The 18,808-nt window shown below is 40.7% G+C and overlaps 1 protein-coding gene and 1 long non-coding RNA gene across 2 annotated transcripts in view; one reads left to right on the top strand and one right to left on the bottom strand.

Moving 5' to 3' along the window:
• LOC116408437 overlaps positions 1-11,323 on the bottom strand; it is a 182,812-nt gene extending 171,489 nt beyond the window's left edge. Inside the window, exon 1 of the long non-coding RNA XR_004220927.1 lies at positions 11,068-11,323. This is a non-coding gene — a long non-coding RNA (uncharacterized LOC116408437). The remainder of the gene's footprint in view (positions 1-11,067) is intronic.
• On the top strand, positions 30-17,275 carry gpr78 (G protein-coupled receptor 78). The gene is given in 3 exon segments (NM_001102723.1): positions 30-1,087; positions 3,948-4,061; positions 14,192-17,275. Coding segments are annotated over 3 exon segments (1,020 nt in total). The 5' UTR covers positions 30-419; the 3' UTR covers positions 14,430-17,275.
• The last annotated feature ends 1,533 nt before the right edge of the window (positions 17,276-18,808 follow it).

The following is an 18,808-nucleotide window of genomic DNA, read 5'->3' as shown; positions in this document are numbered from 1 at the left end:
ATCCCATACAGTAGCACACAAGGCACAGACTCCCAACCACACCTGCTCCTTATTTTCTCCCTCACACTAACAGCCTCTCTCAGCCCGTCCCGGGAAGCCGCTGCTCTGAGTGCTGCTCTGTATGCTGCTGTGTGTGCTTCTCTGAGTGCTGCTGTGCCACAGAATGCCGGGGGCAGCGGTGCTGTGAGAGGGAACACTATCAGCTCCCTGGGTTCCATGTGGCTCCTTGCTGGCATGCCTGCCACTCACTCTACTTCCAGAACCCTGGACAGCAACCTTATCCCATTGCTGGAGAGCTACTCCTTGTGTGGCCAACCCCTGGGGGTACAACTCCGCTGACAGCATGTAGGGGGCCACTCTCAGCCTTCAGCCGCACTCTCTCTGCTCTGCACATGGGGCTCATGGATACACATTAAGAAATGAACCCGGCAGAGGTTCTGCTGGCAATTTTCCTGATTGCGGTGCTCATCGTGTCCTTACTTGCCAACCTCCTGGTGGTGATTTGCTTCTTGTACAGCACCGAGATCCGCAAACAGGTCTCTGGGATATTCCTGGTAAATTTATCTCTCTGCAACTTGCTTCTGACTATCCTAAACATGCCTTCCACTTTCCTGGCTATCGTCAAGCACCAACAGCCCTTTGGCGAGAGCCTGTGCCAAGCCGTGGGCTTCCTGGAAACTTTTCTGACTTCTAACACCATGCTAAGCATGGCGGCTCTCAGCATAGATAAGTGGATTGCTGTAGTGTTCCCTTTAAGTTACACCAGCAAGATGAGGTATAAAGATGCTGCGCTTATGATGGGCTATTCCTGGCTCCATTCGCTCACCTTTCCTTTGGTCTCTTACTTCTTCTCTTGGTTAGACTACAGTAGCATGTACGCTTCTTGCACTTTGCATGCCCAGGAAGAGGCTGACACGCGGAGGTTTATGGTATTTACCATCGTGTTCCATGCTGCCACTTTCATGCTCTCTCTGCTTATTTTATGTTTTACATATTTAAAGGTGTTAAAGGTGGCGCGGTTCCATTGCAGGAGGATAGATATAATTACCATGCAAACGCTTGTTTTGCTAGTTGACCTCCACCCCAGGTAATGTGATCTTTCATTCGCCTGTATTGTGTTCTTAACTGTGTCAAAATGTGCAAACGACGAGGAAGAAGAAGGCAGAGCCAGGGAGGGATGTAATAGGGAGCCATGAAAGATTTATCAACTTCAGCTGCATGGTTATCATATGCATCCTAGCGACAGAATAGCAAATGATATTAATAAGCTTGGGTATAGCTGTAGTTGGAATACAGGTATGGGACCTGTTATCCAGAATGCTCAGAACCTGGAGTTTTCCAGATAAGAGACATCTAAAGTCTGATTAAATATTAAATAAATCCAATAGGGCTATTCTGCCCCAATAAGGGGTAATTATATCTTAGTTGGGATCAAGTACAGGTACTGTTTTATTATTACAGAGAAAAGGGAATCATTTAACCATGAAATAAACCCAATAGGGCTGTTCTGCCCCCAATAAGGGGTAATTATATCTTAGTTGGGATCAAGTACAGGTACTGTTTTATTATTACAGAGAAAAGGGAATCATTTAACCATGAAATAAACCCAATAGGGCTGTTCTGCCCCCAATAAGGGGTAATTATATCTTAGTTGGGATCAAGTACAGGTACTGTTTTATTATTACAGAGAAAAGGGAATCATTTAACCATGAAATAAACCCAATAGGGCTGTTCTGCCCCCAATAAGGGGTAATTATATCTTAGTTGGGATCAAGTACAGGTACTGTTTTATTATTACAGAGAAAAGGGAATCATTTAAACATGAAATAAACCCAATAGGGCTGTTCTGCCCCCAATAAGGGGTAATTATATCTTAGTTGGGATCAAGTACAGGTACTGTTTTATTATTACAGAGAAAAGGGAATCATTTAACCATTAAATAAACCCAATAGGGCTGTTCTGCCCCCAATAAGGGGTAATTATATCTTAGTTGGGATCAAGTACAGGTACTGTTTTATTATTACAGAGAAAAGGGAATCATTTAACCATTAAATAAACCCAATAGGGCTGTTCTGCCCCCAATAAGGGGTAATTATATCTTAGTTGGGATCAAGTACAGGTACTGTTTTATTATTACAGAGAAAAGGGAATCATTTAACCATTAAATAAACCCAATAGGGCTGTTCTGCCCCCAATAAGGGGTAATTATATCTTAGTTGGGATCAAGTACAGGTACTGTTTTATTATTACAGAGAAACTTAGAATGTATTTCTTATCTCCCATATCTCCCATAGACTTCTTAAGTCTATGGGAGATGGACTTTCCATGATTCGTAACTTTCTGGATAACAGGTTTCTGGATAACGGATCCAATACCTGTATAGCATAGTCAGGGTGTGAAACTTGTGAGTCTATCTTTACAACAAGACGTTGACTTAAGAAGTGAATATTTAGTAGTTAGATCTCTATTTACTATAGAGCTTCCTAATAGAAGGGGCTGGCCCCTAGGGAGGCTTAGGGCAATGGATGTGGGGCCCTAACAGAGGGCAATATATAGGGTGCGCTCTTGCTCCTCTGCATGCAGCAAACATGAATGAATATTATGACAATGCTTTAATTTAGCTGCAGTTTTGCTACAAGCTTAGTGGGGCTCATAGACATGATGGACTGCAAGGGGAGGGGAGTCTTAGCCCTCGGCTTGATGAAATTGCTCTTTTATATAAACAGGTATAGGACCTTTTATTCAGAATGCTCGGGACCTAGGGGTTTCTATTCATACCATAATATGGATCTCCTTACTAAAAATCATTTAAACATTAATTAAACCCAATAGGATTGTTTTGCCTCCAATAAGAATTAAGTACAAGGTTCTGTATTATTATTACAGAGAAAGGTAAATTATTTTTAAAAATTAGAATTATTTGCTTATAATTGAGTCTATGGGATATGGCCTTTCTGTAATGCAAAGTTTCTGGATAATGAATCCCATACCTGCATATATATATATTAGTGATATCATGCAGCCATCTATTCATTACATCCAGCAACTTGATAGGATCACAATATGGAGATACCAAATGTACTGACTGTGTTCATTATTTTTAAGCAATTCATTTCATGTCGTTAATGCGGTTAATTAAGTTAACTGATGACGCCCCTCATGTATTAAAACAGTAAAAATAATATAGATTATTTTCAAAGGTAATGTACAGATTCTATCTGCAGATCAGTTAAAACCCTGCATTCTCTACAATATTATTAGGAAAATGGAATTATAATCCCCAGGGGCTGTCAGTGGGGGATACCCTCGCTGCAGACGCATGTAATTGCATTAAAGGGTTAATCTTTTTAGAACCGCGAAACGTTTGACCTTAATAAGCCGTGCCATTTATAGCACCCCGACAGTGACCAGTTGCCTAGTGGGGTAAGAGCTTCACATGCCAACCATGGAGAGATGGAGCTGACCTTGTTTTCACATATAAACCCCAAGGACTAAAATCCTTGTAAGTTTTACCCAAATATTTGCATTTAATCATTTTCAAATATGGAATGATGAAAAGGAAATTCCTTCCTCCCCACACACGTATGCCTTGCCCTGCCTCCCCTTTAGGCTGCTGATAATTAATCATTACTGAAGTTACTTAAAAGTGACTGGATAGCGCATTGTTAATTATGTATTGCCTACATTCTGATCTCTTCATAGCTCCATGTACAAAAAAGGGCTCCTATTCGAGTCTAACGCTCCCTCCCATTATTAATGGCATGTCTTGCTGGCTCCATGCTTGTTTATTGGCACAGAAGGCACAGAAATGATTTGCCAGATAAAAGTCTCGCAGTCTTGTAGCCGCAGGAAATTGATTAATAGCTTCAACTGCTGGAAGGAGCCCAGATGACGGTTTTATCCTGAGCAGATTTACCCTTTAATCTTACGGCAAATTTACTTTGCAGCGTGAAGCAGAGATGTCTCAGCGAGCAGAAAAGGAGACGACAGCGGGCGACAAAGAAAATCAGTGTTTTTATAGGATCATTTGTGGTGTGCTTTGCGCCTTATGTTGTCACCAGGTCAGTATGGCACATTGATGGGCTAGAGCATGAGCAGGCCTCGGCCATTAGGGACATACAGACATCTGCTCTTTGTACCCACACGTTCATGTCTGCAGCTCTGGGACGGGGATACAAAACAAGGGATTGTGAGAAAAGCAGCATCCCCGGCCCTTCTGCAACTCTAATGGGTTACGTCAATCACTTCTAAAGGCACCATAATTACTTTAAAGAAAGCAATGGATCTGCAGAATCCGAGATGATATATGGATAGATAGATATATAGATAGATAGATAGATGAAAAAGTAAAAAATAAATAGAGAGATAGATGGTAGATGATAGATAGATAGAAAGATGATAGATAGATAGTAGATAGAAAGATATATAGAGAGATGATAGATAGATAGATAGATAGATAGATAGATAGATAGATAGATAGATAGATAGATAGATAGATGATTGATAGATAGATGATTGATAGATAGATGATTGATAGATAGATGATTGATAGATAGATGATTGATAGATAGATGATTGATAGATAGATAAAAAAAAGATAGACAGATAAAAAAGGAAATGGAGAGAGATAGTAAATAGATAGATATATACATAGATAGATGGTAAAGAGAAAAATAGATAGATAGATAGATAGATAGAGAGCAAAATAAAAAGAGAGATAGATAGTAGATAGCTAGATATATGATAAAGAGAAAAATAAATAGAGAGATAGATAGATGATGGATAGATAGATCGATTATAGATAGATGATAGATAGATAATCATGCAAATGATAGATATAATGCATGTGCGCTTAGGGGGCGAGGGTTGGTCAGGCAGCAGGGGTCCCTGGGGGGTTGTGGGAACCATGCCATGGGCCCCTGAGAGGATGTGGGGAACCCTGGGGTAGCAGCCCCGGTGGGCCCTGCACACTCCAATATGACCCTGTAGATACTGTATTATAGAAAGAAAGATGATAGATAGAAAGAAAGATGATGATCGATAGATGATAGATAGATGATAGATAGATAGATAGATAGATAGATAGATAGATAGATATTGTCCTTGGGATTTTGCTGTATTACTATGACAAAACACTTGTTCTATAGTAACATTAAGAAACATTAACATTAGGAAAGAAACTCTTTCCAACCTTGAATGGATTCTCCCTAGGACTGTGGAGTATTTGAATGTTGGTTATAACCCCTGAACCCCAAAAATATAGGCACAGTGAAGTCATTAAACTACAAAAGCACCTAAAGAACTTGTTGTTCACTGTTGGCTAAAGGAACAGCACATACAGATACAGTAAAACCCTTAGAAGATAATCCAGAGCAGCGCTACCTCAGGCAGATAGTGTAACTGGCAGCGATACCTGTATGTGGGAGTTGGGGATGGGGGGGGGGGGGGGATGGAAGGATAAGGTCCTACCAACAGGCTTAGTGATGTTCATATCAGGGGGGCCACATTTAGATAAAGCCATAGGCAAGAGAGGCATAGAGATAGATGTTTAAAATAAATGAACTGGTGCCTTTGGTGAGGCACATCTGTAGGCAGTAACCCCCTCTTGATTACGTCACCTACACTATGAAACACAAGGGTGCAGGGAGTTGCAACACATACAATGTTTTACCTCCCAACTGTCCCGTTTTTTGTAAGACAATCCCGATCTCAGCCCACAGTCCCAGATTCTTACTGAAAAATCCCCCATTTTCCTTTGATCTCCTGCACTGAATGCTAAAAAGATGCAATGTTTCTCAAATTTAATTAAAAAAGTAGCTTTTGGCAGAGAGCCCAGAACAGTTAACAAGTTACATATGCACTGTACATATACAACTGTAACTAATAAGCTCAGGTCTCTTGGGGGAAATGAGCTTAAAAGGCAATTTCACCATTTTTAGCAAAACTGTAATAACACATATAACAAGACCCCCAAACCCCCAGAGATAGGAGCAAATGGGAGTGGTATTTAGGGGGTGTGGTCACAAAAATGGGTGTGGTCTGCAAATTTACGCCACACTTTTTTTTTGTCCCTCTTTACATTTATAAATTGTTGGGGGGTATGTCTGTTTGTTCCCCACTTCCACCTTCAGCCTACAGTCCCTTTCCTCAGGGGGACGCCACACTCCCTATCAGAGGCTTAGCTCAATGGTAACAGACTTGCCACATGCTCTTGGGTCCCTCTGAACAGCCTCTCGGGCATCAGCTTGAAGCAGCTCACTAAAACCCTTTGCACCTGGTGGCTTCCTTCTGTCTCTGATGCCCTCCGACCCCAAGGCTTTCTGCTGCAAATGTTTCCCATTGGCCATAGACAGCCACACCCTGTCCTACTCTCATTTGTATACCACACCCTTCTAGAACTTCTTCCCTTCTCTCTAGCTTCCCTAGTGACCAGACTCTAAAACTACCACTAAAGCTACTTAACCTAACTTAACCTTAACCTCAATACTACCATCTAGTGGTTAAACCTGCAATTACCCCAAAACAACTTTAGTGACCCCCTTACACACCTTATATAAAAATGTGTAACATCTACATTTACATGGTGATATTGGTTAAAAAGTAAAAAAAAGTCCACAAAGCAATTTATCCTAAGCTCTAGACTCTTTATTATGTATTTCTGAAATGCAGAGTACGGTTGGTCATGTGAACGTCTGTAACATAGAGTTGATGGCACAAAATCCCTGTATCAAGGAAAATGAAGCAGTGAAGTTGCCCCTGCCTGAGTGTGTGGGTAGGTGGCATGGAGGGCTCAGCTTGATTTTCCCCTCCTATACACCTGAAAGCCCAGCCTGAAGGTCAATGAGATGGAATATCTGGGGTGAAAGCACATTTCCTGTTCTAGATATTGTTAGACTGATGGCTGAATGGCTGATACACATGTTTCCTTATATCTCTGACCTTGTAATACCTTGGTTTGCTATGGGATTTAGTTGCCGTGTAATTACAAAATCTATAATGACATCATAATGGCAATAGACTATAAATATAGTATATGTATGAAAGGGATACTATCAAGTATTTCCCCTGACACAACATACCATTTAACGCCAATGCCATAGATTTTTTTTTACATGTACATGATTTCGAACCGTAAGCAGTTGCTCTCCACCCCTCCTTGCAATAAATAAACAGATTAAATAGAATCTGTTTCTGGGTTTTCCGGATAAGGGGTCTTTCCGTAATTTGGATCTACATATAGAATCCTGTAGCATACCTCTTATAAACATATTCCCACTACAAGACTGGTACCCATGACAATGAGCATATTCCTCATTAGTTTGAAAGTAAACATTCTATTTCAAACAGATAATTATTCAGATCCCTTATATCTATATAACTAACGCACTTCCAGAACCGGGCAGCTGGGGTGGGGGTGTCGGACTGGGGAGTGGGCCCCACACACTTATCTCACATACAGCAATTTAAATTACAGCTCTTTCTACTTGTTATGAGCAAAATTTTTCATTGGGTAAAAAAAATGCCCATAGACTCCAATGGCTGTCACGGTAGCCACAAAAAAATGCCCATTAACTTCAATGTGTTTCATATTTTTTGCCGTTTCGCAAAGCGATACCGTACAGATTACTGTTTTCTCTATATCTTTCCTAAGGCAATACAGGTATGGGACCTGTTATCCAGAATGCTCGGGACCTGGGGTTTTCCGGATAAGGGGCCTTTCTGTAATTTAGATCTCCATAACAAGTCTGCTAAAAATCATTTAAATATTGAATAAACCCAACAGGCTTGTTTTGCCTCCAATAAGGGGTAATTATATCTTAGTTGGGATCAAGTACAGGTACTGTTTTATTATTACAGAGAAAAGGGAATCATTTAACCATGAAATAAACCCAATAGGGCTGTTCTGCCCCCAATAAGGGGTAATTATATCTTAGTTGGGATCAAGTACAGGTACTGTTTTATTATTACAGAGAAAGGGCAATCATTTAACCATGAAATAAACCCAATAGGACTGTTCTGCCCCAATAAGGGGTAATTATATCTTAGTTGGGATCAAGTACAGGTACTGTTTTATTATTACAGAGAAAGGGCAATCATTTAACCATGAAATAAACCCAATAGGGCTGTTTTGCCTCCAATAAGGGGTAATTATATCTTAGTTGGGATCAAGTACAGGTACTGTTTTATTATTACAGAGAAAAGGGAATCATTTAACCATGAAATAAACCCAATAGGGCTGTTCTGCCCCCAATAAGGGGTAATTATATCTTAGTTGGGATCAAGTACAGGTACTGTTTTATTATTACAGAGAAAAGGGAATCATTTAACCATTAAATAAACCCAATAGGGCTGTTCTGCCCCCAATAAGGGGTAATTATATCTTAGTTGGGATCAAGTACAGGTACTGTTTTATTATTACAGAGAAAAGGGAATCATTTAACCATTAAATAAACCCAATAGGACTGTTCTGCCCCAATAAGGGGTAATTATATCTTAGTTGGGATCAAGTACAGGTACTGTTTTATTATTACAGAGAAAAAGGAAATCACTTTTAAAAACGTGAATTATTTGCTTATAATGGAGTCTATGGGAGACGGCCTTTCCGTAATTCGTAACTTTCTGGATAACGGGTTTCTGGATAACGGATCCCATACCTGTATTCAGAATTCTTGTGTGTCTTATTATTATTTCCAATTATTTCTACTCTCTCTGTGAGTTGAATTTGTAACATGACTGCTAGGGTCAGCGACACCTGGCAACCAGACATGAGATTCATTAGATTTATCATATGGCTTGATCTTATTATTTTCTGTTACTTTCTGTTCAGGGTCTCTCCTATTCATCTTCCAGCAAGCAGATACATTCCAGACTAGAGAGCTGTACAAGTTAATACAAAACCCACAAAGAATAAAATAAAAAAGACATAATGTCCCAGAATTCCGTATTCTACATTGCGCTAAAGGTTATTCTGAAGGTGAACGTCACCATAAAGCTTCGGTGCTGCTTCTGGGGAACAGGGTGCCTTTGCTGGTTGGAGCATCTGAAGCTTGAGACATAAAATGCTTCTGAATTTAATGAATGTAAAACTCTGTTTCCCGGCAGAACTATTATTTTTATTTAAAATTTGGTTAATTAAAATGCCCATGATTCTAATACTGGTAGGAAATTAAATGCACAATGAGTTCTTCAGCTCTTGGGCATATCAGCGGCCATCGGGTGTCATTTACTAACTTGGGCATGTAAGGTAAGGGGACTGGTAGGTGGCTGGGGGGCGGGGCACTGAGGTCCCTCCCACCATGAATACAGTGGCCCTCATGAATACAGTGCTACAAAATGCAGCCCATCCTGTATTCATGGGGGCAACAATGGGCAACAATAGGTCTCAATGCTCCGAAAAAGAGAGACTGCAGGAATGCATTTAGCGTGGAAGGTAGGGTGCAAAGTGCAAAAACATGGCAGTCTGTGGGTGTTTTTGGTATTTTGCACCTACCATCATGACTATTGTGTTTAATGGCATGCCCATGGTAACTTGGAATGGAAGGAAAGAATTTTTTTTACACAATATTTTGTTGTTTATACAAGGCAGGTACAGGCAGCAAGTGTTGCCATACCTGAATGGCTGTTCTCCTGTATTTGATAGAGTATTGCTGTGTATGTAAGCATATACAGTCGAACTCATTACATGACCCACTTTTGCAGCAGAGAGAATATCAGGCTGAGGTTATACTTGATACTAAAGGAACAGGTTTCTATAACCCTAAAAGACAACCTTGTGGCCCCTTGGTTCTGCCCCCGGTGCTTATACGTATATGGGTTTCAGTTGTTGCATGCCTCATTGAACTTCTCTTCCCTACCACATCTGCTGGAAGTCTGTTTCACATAACTATCAGAACTTCTTGGAAGAAGTGTTTCCGTATGGTATCTCTCTGGGGGACAGATATCCAGCATGTTAAACAACAAGGGTCTGGAGTGCATTGGAGCAATGGTGCCATACAGGGTCGGACTGGGGGGTGAAGGGCCCACCAGGACTCCTGCCCCAGGGGCCCTGCAGGTGCCCCCAGCCAGACGCGTCCCCTAACCCCCCCGCAGGGGCCCCCCAACCCCCCCCGCAGGGCGCCCTCCCGACGTCCTCTGAGCGCGTAAATTTGACGCGTCAGGGGAGGAGTAGTCGGGAGGGGGAGCGCTGCAAGGGTCGGGTCCGACCCTGATCCAAGATATACCCCCCCAGCATGTTAACTCACCAAAGGAGCAGCAGCAGCAAGAAATCCAAAATATCCCCCCCCAGCATGTTAACTCACCAAATCAAACCAGCAGCAGCAAGAAATCCAAAATATCCCCCCCCCCAACATGTTAACTCACCAAATCAAACCAGCAGCAGCAAGAAATCCAATATATCCCCCCCCCCCAGCATGTTAACTCACCAAATCAAACCAGCAGCAGCAAGAAATCCAATATCCCCCCCCCCAGCATGTAAACTCACCAAATCAAACCAGCAGCAGCAAGAAATCCAATATATCCCCCCCCCCAGCATGTTAACTCACCAAATCAAACCAGCAGCAGCAAGAAATCCAATATATCCCCCCCCCAGCATGTTAACTCACCAAATCAAACCAGCAGCAGCAAGAAATCCAATATATCCCCCCCCCCAGCATGTTAACTCACCAAATCAAACCAGCAGCAGCAAGAAATCCAATATATCCCCCCCCCCAGCATGTTAACTCACCAAATCAAACCAGCAGCAGCAAGAAATCCAAAATGTCCCCCCCCAGCATGTTAACTCACCAAATCAAACCAGCAGCAGCAAGAAATCCAAAATGTCCCCCCCCAGCATGTTAACTCACCAAATCAAACCAGCAGCAGCAAGAAATCCAAAATGTCCCCCCCCCAGCATGTTAACTCACCAAATCAAACCAGCAGCAGCAAGAAATCCAAAATGTCCCCCCCCAGCATGTTAACTCACCAAATCAAACCAGCAGCAAGAAATCCAAAATGTCCCCCCCAGCATGTTAACTCACCAAATCAAACCAGCAGCAAGAAATCCAATATATCCCCAGCATGTTAACTCACCAAATCAAACCAGCAGCAAGAAATCCACTTTTTCAGAACTGCACAAAGAAATCCCAAGGCCCAGTCTTCCCTGTCCAGCCTGCAGCAAGCAGAAGTCCTTCTCCTTCAAAGTACTCCAAGCCAGCAGCCGCTCCCTCACTCCCTCACCAGCGCCTGTCTCCAGCGCAAAGGACGCACGCAAGTGACGTCATCGCGCATTGGGAGACAGGCTTGCAGCAGACGCGGAAGTGGGAGCGTAGGGCCAGGGCCCTGAAAGGTTCGGTGATTGGTGGGGCCTTATCTGCAGCGATAGTGGGGGTCTTTTCTGCAGCGATAGTGGGGGCCTTATCTGCAGCGATAGTTGGGGCCTTATCTGCAGCGATAGAGGGGCCCACCGGTGGGCCAGTCCGAGCCTGGTGCCATACAGAGACTATAGGGACCTGGAGCGGTTCCGAGGGCCAACGGGACTCCCCTTAGGTAGCGCTGCTCTGGGTCAGCTTGTAGGAGGTTTTGTAAGGGCTCAACTGTATCTGTATGTGCTGTTTTTTTTAACCAGCAATTTCTTTAATAGTCTGATTACTTCTTCATGTCTATATGTTGTGGGTTCAGAGATTATAACAATCATTTGAATATGCCACGGTCATAAACAGAATCCAAACCATGTAGGAAAGGATCTATCATCTTCCTATCAGCTATCTATCTATCTATCTATCTATCTAACTATCTATCTATCATCTATCTATCTATCTAACTCTATCTATCATCTATCTATCTAACTATCTATCTATCTGTCAGCTATCTATCTATCTATATCCATCTATATCTATCTATCTATCTGTCAGCTATCTATCTACCTATCTATATCCATCTATATCTATCTATCTATCTACCTATTTACTATCTATCTTTCTATCTATCTACCTATTTACTATCTATCTATCATCACCTGTCTGTCTCTCTATCATCTTTCTATCTATCTTTCTATCTATCAGCTATCTATATATCTATCTATCTACCTATTTACTATCTATCTATCTATCATCACCTGTCTGTCTGTCTCTCTATCATCTTTCTATTTATCTGCTATCTATCTTTCTATCTATCAGCTATCTATATATCTATCTACCTATTTACTATCTATCTCTATCTATCTATCTATCTATCTATCTATCTATCATCACCTGTCTGTCTGTCTCTCTATCATCTTTCTATTTATCTGCTATCTATCTTTCTATCTATCAGCTATCTATATATCTATCTATCTACCTATTTACTATCTATCTATCTCTCTATCTATCTATCTATCATCACCTGTCTGTCTGTCTCTCTATCATCTTTCTATCTATCTGCTATCGATCTTTCTATCTATCAGCTATCTATCTATCTATCTATCTATCTATCTATCTATCTATCTATCTATCTATCTATCTATCATCTTTCTATCTATCTGCTATCTATCTATCTATCTATCTATCAGCTATCTATATATCATCTATCTATATATCATCTATCTATCTATCTATCAGCTATCTATATATCATCTGTCTATCTAGCTAATGTATCTATCTATATAATGTCTATTTTAGGGCACATTAAAGAGACATTTTATTTCTGCTTCTTCCTGGGTCTCAAATGGGGGTCACTGACCCCGGCAGCCATAAAACTATTCCTCTTTAAGGCTACAATTTTATTGTTAATTTCTACCACTTATCTTTCTATCCTGACTCTCTCCCATTCATATTTCTGTTTCTCATTTAAACCACCAACTGGTTGCTAGTATAATTGATTGCTAGCAACCAGATAGCTGCTAAAATTCCAAATTAGAGAGCTGCTAGAGGAAAACACAAGTAATAAAAAATAAAATAATTAATTATTTGGCTAAATTCTAGATATAATTGAACTGGAGTGAATATTAAGTGCTTTCTTGGTAATTTAATGGAGTGGAAAGAACTGTGTCTTGCATAAACATAGGGCTGCCGGCATATGATGTTATATGTCAATGATATGATAATAATTAAAGCTATATTAGGGGCTATGTTGTATATTAATGATAATTTCATACAAAAAAAAGTCTCTGGATTCCTCCTCTTTAAATGCTCAAATGCTTTAAAATGCTTCTAAGTGCTTAGTCTGTTTTGGCTGGCCTCTCATCTCTTCTTTTATCTTGGCTTTGAAAACCTACAATAGTTACATAGAAACCACAAGCAGCGGTGACATGCCCTAAAGGGCTCAATCCCAGATCATTATGGATTCATTGGAATCTATAGAACTATAATTACTGTATATTTTATGATGGAGACTCCCCAGGGGGTGTTTTCCTACTGGTCACATAGAATGGATGAATATTGATGCCTACAGCTATCCATTGCTTTCTATTCAGTTAGTGGAACATAGTTATTCACTCACTCATTCACTCACTCATTCACTCACTCACTTACTCACTCACTCACTCATTCACTCACTCACTCATTCACTTACTCGCTCACTCATTCACTCAAAGAGGTTGATATATGAAAACTTGTGCAAAAAGATCAATAAGATGTTATTTAAATTCCCAACGTTTCGGTCACACTTATATGTGACCTTTCTCAAGGAAAAACAAAAATGAAGTCAATAAATACTTATCTCCCTATATATAGATATATACAGATCTATATAGGGGGTTAAGAATATATAAACACAGAAGTTTAACCCTTTCTATAGTCTAATGATCCCCAACGTAGAATATATACAAATTAGAATTTGGTTCGGTATTCATCTAAATCTTTAATGAAGGATTCAGGGCTCGGCTGAATGCCAAAATTGTGGGGCTCATTTATAAACACTGGGCAAATTTGCACCAGGGTAGTAACACATAGCAACCAATTAGTGATTAGTGGTGAGATTTTTCCAACCAGCTGCAGGTTGAAGACTGAAAGCAATCATCTGATTGGTTGCCACGAGTAACAGCCCAGGTGCAAATTTGCCCAGTGTTTGTAACTGACCCCCAGTGGATTTGGTGCATCCCTAATATTGTGAGCTTTTAAACCATAGGTCCTGTATGCACAGGAAGGGCTTAATTAAGGTGCTTTTTAATGAAAAATGCAAACTACCAACTAATATATTTATTCAAAACCGATTTCTAACCCTTTCTCTTCTCTTCCAGGTTAATAGAACTTCTTCCCTTTGTAAAAATAAACCGCTACTGGGGCATTGTAAGTAAGTGCCTTGCATACAGCAAAGCTGCGTCCGACCCTTTTGTATATTCCCTTCTGCGCCAACAGTACAAGAATGTTCTGCTGAACATTGTTAACAGAGTATTAAAAAGAGAACTTTACCCTTCGTCAGGCTATAACAGCTCCCTCGATACAGAGAATGACTACTGTTTGCACAGACCGAGCTAAGGCACTCCAGCGCTGCTGTGATATCAGTACCTTGATCCTTCATCAGAGGAACACATCATCATCATCTTCAGTTCTATTATGGAAAGTTGTCATAACCAAAGGTCACACTTTTGCTTTTTACCATTTTATGGTCCCTCGTTGCTTATATATACATATTTATATACTGTATATATATGCATTCCTTGTTTCTAGGTTCAAACTCAACCAAAACCTGAATCCAAAATGTTGCACTACAAAACTAAGGTGGGGTGGCTCGGCACTTTCTCAAAAAGTTCTAGCCCAGTGTTAGCGCCCCCCAGAAGAACATTCTTTAGTGCTGATCTGAGCATACTATCCATGCCAACATAGAAGGGACCCAACAGGGAGGGCACAGTTGTCTGGACCAGGCATGGAATCAGAGGGTTGCAGGATGTGTGGGCACTTACCATAGTGCCACTTTGTCATGGAGTAAATCTCTGGCAGGATAATGGATTCAGATTTCTAAATCTTCTACCTTATTCTCCAAGTTTGCTCTCCAGATCCGGACCCATTTTTTTTTAAAGTAATGAATCAAAAATTAGTACTTAACCCTCTGGTGTATGCTCAGAATTATCCATCTCATGTAGTTTGGTCCTAGTAGAAGCAAGCTAGAAATAACTGAAGCCAGTTTCACACAGTACTCCTTTTCCCCAATGGCAGCAACATCCATGGTCTCTGCTGGTGTTTGTTAAGCAGCAGAGACCATGGATGGTCTTATGTCTTATGCCAAAGCATAGACATGAACTGCCCATTCAGAACAAGTTGGTAGCTTATGAAGCAAAACTCATGTCTGACCGATATGTGGCTAAAACTTGTCCATATATCAGATTGGAAAATCCCATTGGATAGGATGTTATTGACCAGTCAGTGCAGTCCTTGCTCAAATGGGTCTGCCTAGGCACCTATTATGATCCTATTGTTGGCCTTCAGGTCAAGGGAAAAATTGTTCAAATGTCCCAGGTCTCCCTGCCAGCTTCTTATCTCTGTTCTCCTTTGGATATAGTCATTAACAAGCCATAGAAAATAAAGTCAGCGCTCCTGCGAGTTAAAGATCAGATTAGCCCTCTTTGCTCCACCACAACTGGATCTTGTTTTTCCAACTTAATGTAGACATATTTCTAATTTAATATTATTTGGTAAAAAAATGTTTTCTCAGCCTTCATAATGAACAATATTAGCCATAGTAGATGTTGCAGTTGTGAGTCCACAGGGAGTGAGTCCACTATCTATGTCTTTTCAACAAGGCACTTTGATGAAATTATTACTACTTTGGTAAATAATATTCATTCTCACCTTTAGAAAGCAACCTGATGGTTTTGGGACCATGGGCTCCATCTGAGATGATCAGGGGAATGTTGCAGCATGTTCACAGTTTGCCCCAGGCCTATTACCCATAGCAACCAATAAGAAGGCAGCATTTATGAATTTGTTGTTTTGAAGCATCTGTGCACAAACTATGACCCTCCGGCTATTGTTGAAACAACTCCCAGTTCCATAACAGCTGAAGGGCTGCATCACTAATGTACATAAATCTACAGTCATTACCCAGTATAATTTTATACTTTCATATATATTATATACATGATATAATTTTATACCATATACACAATTTTACACTTCTTGCTGCTCTAGCACTTGCATTTGGGGCACAACTAAATGACCCCTCTAATGTTCATGAATCAGGCCCAGATTTTTGGAATAGGCCACATAGGACAGACTCTAGGGCAATAGATTTTTTTCAGTGAGGCAGGCTGTCTCTAAAATGCAGAAAATAGCATTTGTGTCATACATTTTGTTGCAGCAGAAAACTAATTATTTAGAAATTTTCCACGCATTTTCTTACCCAAAAAAATACATTTTTTTACACTGAAAAGAGCACCCACCCCAATGCATTTGACTAGGGGAACTCCCATTGACTCCATTGGTGTGGGAAAAACAAACGCAGAGAAAAAGATGCCCATAGACTCCAATGAATTTGCTGAAAATATTGCCCATGGTGGGCCAATATATAGCCTACTTGTCTCACTGCCCAGTGATCTCTTGACTGGCTGCCTGACCAATGCCAAATGCGTGCTTAACATTACATTTGAAGGCTGCAGTGTTTAATGGTCAGGGCCAGAACTGGCCAGTGGGACACTGGGAAAAAAACCCAGTGGGTCCTGCTGACCCAAAACTGATCCCTGGCAGGAAGCATTGGTGCTAGGTAATTATAGTTATTCTAGGTAATTATGAGATATAGGGAGCCCTTGGGGAGTGTGGGGGGCCCCTTAGGTGGCAGCCCTGTTGAGCCACGTACACCCCAGTCTGACCCTGTTGTTGGTTAAACTACCAGTTCCTGTGTATCAATAAATAAGTATTTGAGCTCATTAATACTGGCATTAACAATACTACTGGCCTATTATTAGAGACACGCAGACCACATCATGTAGATAAAAGGTAGCAGATTTAGTTACTTGGTACCCTACCTACATAATCCAACAGATTACCAACAGACACAGGGGCTTATTTATTACTGGTCGGCTGCAATGCAAGAACGCTAATATGTCCAGCGACAATATAAACATTACTTGACGAATGCAAAAAGAATTGTATTTTTAGGTTCCGTTACTAAAACACTGAAGCCCAAGAAACACTCTCACAGCAATACATTAGCAGTATATACAGTACATTTCCCATCAATATGGCAGATGTTTAATGAGTGTTTATTGTTTTCTGTGCGAGGTTTAATATCTCAGGCTTTTTTTAAGTTTACATTTTTTTGTTTACATATATATATATAATTAGAGTCCAAAGATTGTCCATTTTCAATAAACTACATATAAACTGAATGTATTTTCACTTAATTTCCTTGTATTTGGTACATATCCTCCAAACTTTTGCATATTGTATTTCTGATATAGATTTTGTACCATTTGATGAATTATTTATGTCTCCTATTTTTGCACTAGGTGATTATACAGCCTTTAGTTCTGCACTGAGGGAATATTACTTAATGACGGTTTCTTTTGCCCTGGAAAAATGTAGTGATAAAAAAATGAGAATTTGGGTCAGTCACTTGCTAAGACTGTGGGACCAAAGCAGCTCATAAAACACTGGAGCAATTATTACCCAAGTTGTGTTCTTTCCATTGACAATTATGGGCTGCGATTGCCCTAATTATGCCCGGGTTTGTGGGCAGTTTGTATTATTTTACATGTTAGAGCTGCACAGCTTTGCTTTATTATACATTCAGCTTTCTCTATGGGGCTGTTGATATATATTTGACCCCAAGGCTCAATGCTTGGAAAGGAGATGTTATGTCAATTCTTTGAGCTATGGCAACTGTAAGGGTAATTGAAGCAGGCTACCTCCCATAATAACCAGCAAGACCTTAATCTGCGCCTGACTTAAACCCACAAACTGTTGCCATTGTAGGACCCGTAGCCACGTCTTTCTACTCTATTTCTGCTCTTGCCTTATGTTCTAAGATTGGGAAACTTTGGGGCAGAGGAAGATTGCACTTGTAACCTGTAATGGTTGCCCAAATTTCAAGCCTAACCCATATAACCTAAGGGTAAACCTGCACATCACTACAACAAGTGGTTGGTGTCTGGACATATTGACTGCCATGTTTCAGGCCACAAGAGTTGGCTTGTCAGCTGCCTCAAAAAACAAATCACCCATGGTGCCATTGCCCTTGAGCTGGCAGATAATGCACCCCAGTTTGTAACATTTAAGACAGAGTAGATTTGCTGGTAAACCTGTTTGCCCAATGATTCCTTTAGGGCATGTCTTGTGGCTGGATTATTGTGTCATACATGGAGTTTTTGGCTATGCTGGGAGGACTTTTATGTTTTTTGGAGGCTTAGTGGCCTCAAACAGGACAGCCATGATTTATATATTTAAGGGAGAACTAAAGCCTGACTAACAACTGGGCCCTCTTTCCTCCTGGCTCCTCCCAACCGCACCCCCGAGGAGCAAAGCTGTGCAAGCCTGGTATGGATAATAGAAAAGTGCACTGTACTGCGCCAATATGTTGGCAACCCATGTCTCATGTTCTGCCCTTCAGAGCCTACAGAATACAACGTAACAGTAAAATCTGAAAGAACCCATAAAAATTTGTAAATGACTCTGCCGAAACTGTGTTTGCCGTAAAGTATATTCCCATGGAGGAGAAATGATGTGTAAATCTGTATTAGACTGGGATGTTTTGTGCCAAAAGAGTATTGATGAGCTTTCTCGCAGCAAATCTACAGTTCAGTCAAGTCATGTATTTGTTACCAATATTGTGAGGTGGGGATATTGTCAATAATTCCAGTTCCAGGAAACTGTAACTGTACTTTGTGCGCTGTAACCTGCTGTCTTTTAGATCAAGTAGATCA

Source organism: Xenopus tropicalis, chromosome 1, assembly GCF_000004195.4.
Source record: "Xenopus tropicalis strain Nigerian chromosome 1, UCB_Xtro_10.0, whole genome shotgun sequence".
In the NCBI taxonomy this organism is placed as follows: domain Eukaryota; kingdom Metazoa; phylum Chordata; class Amphibia; order Anura; family Pipidae; genus Xenopus; species Xenopus tropicalis.
This window is presented reverse-complemented; position numbering and strand designations above follow the sequence as displayed.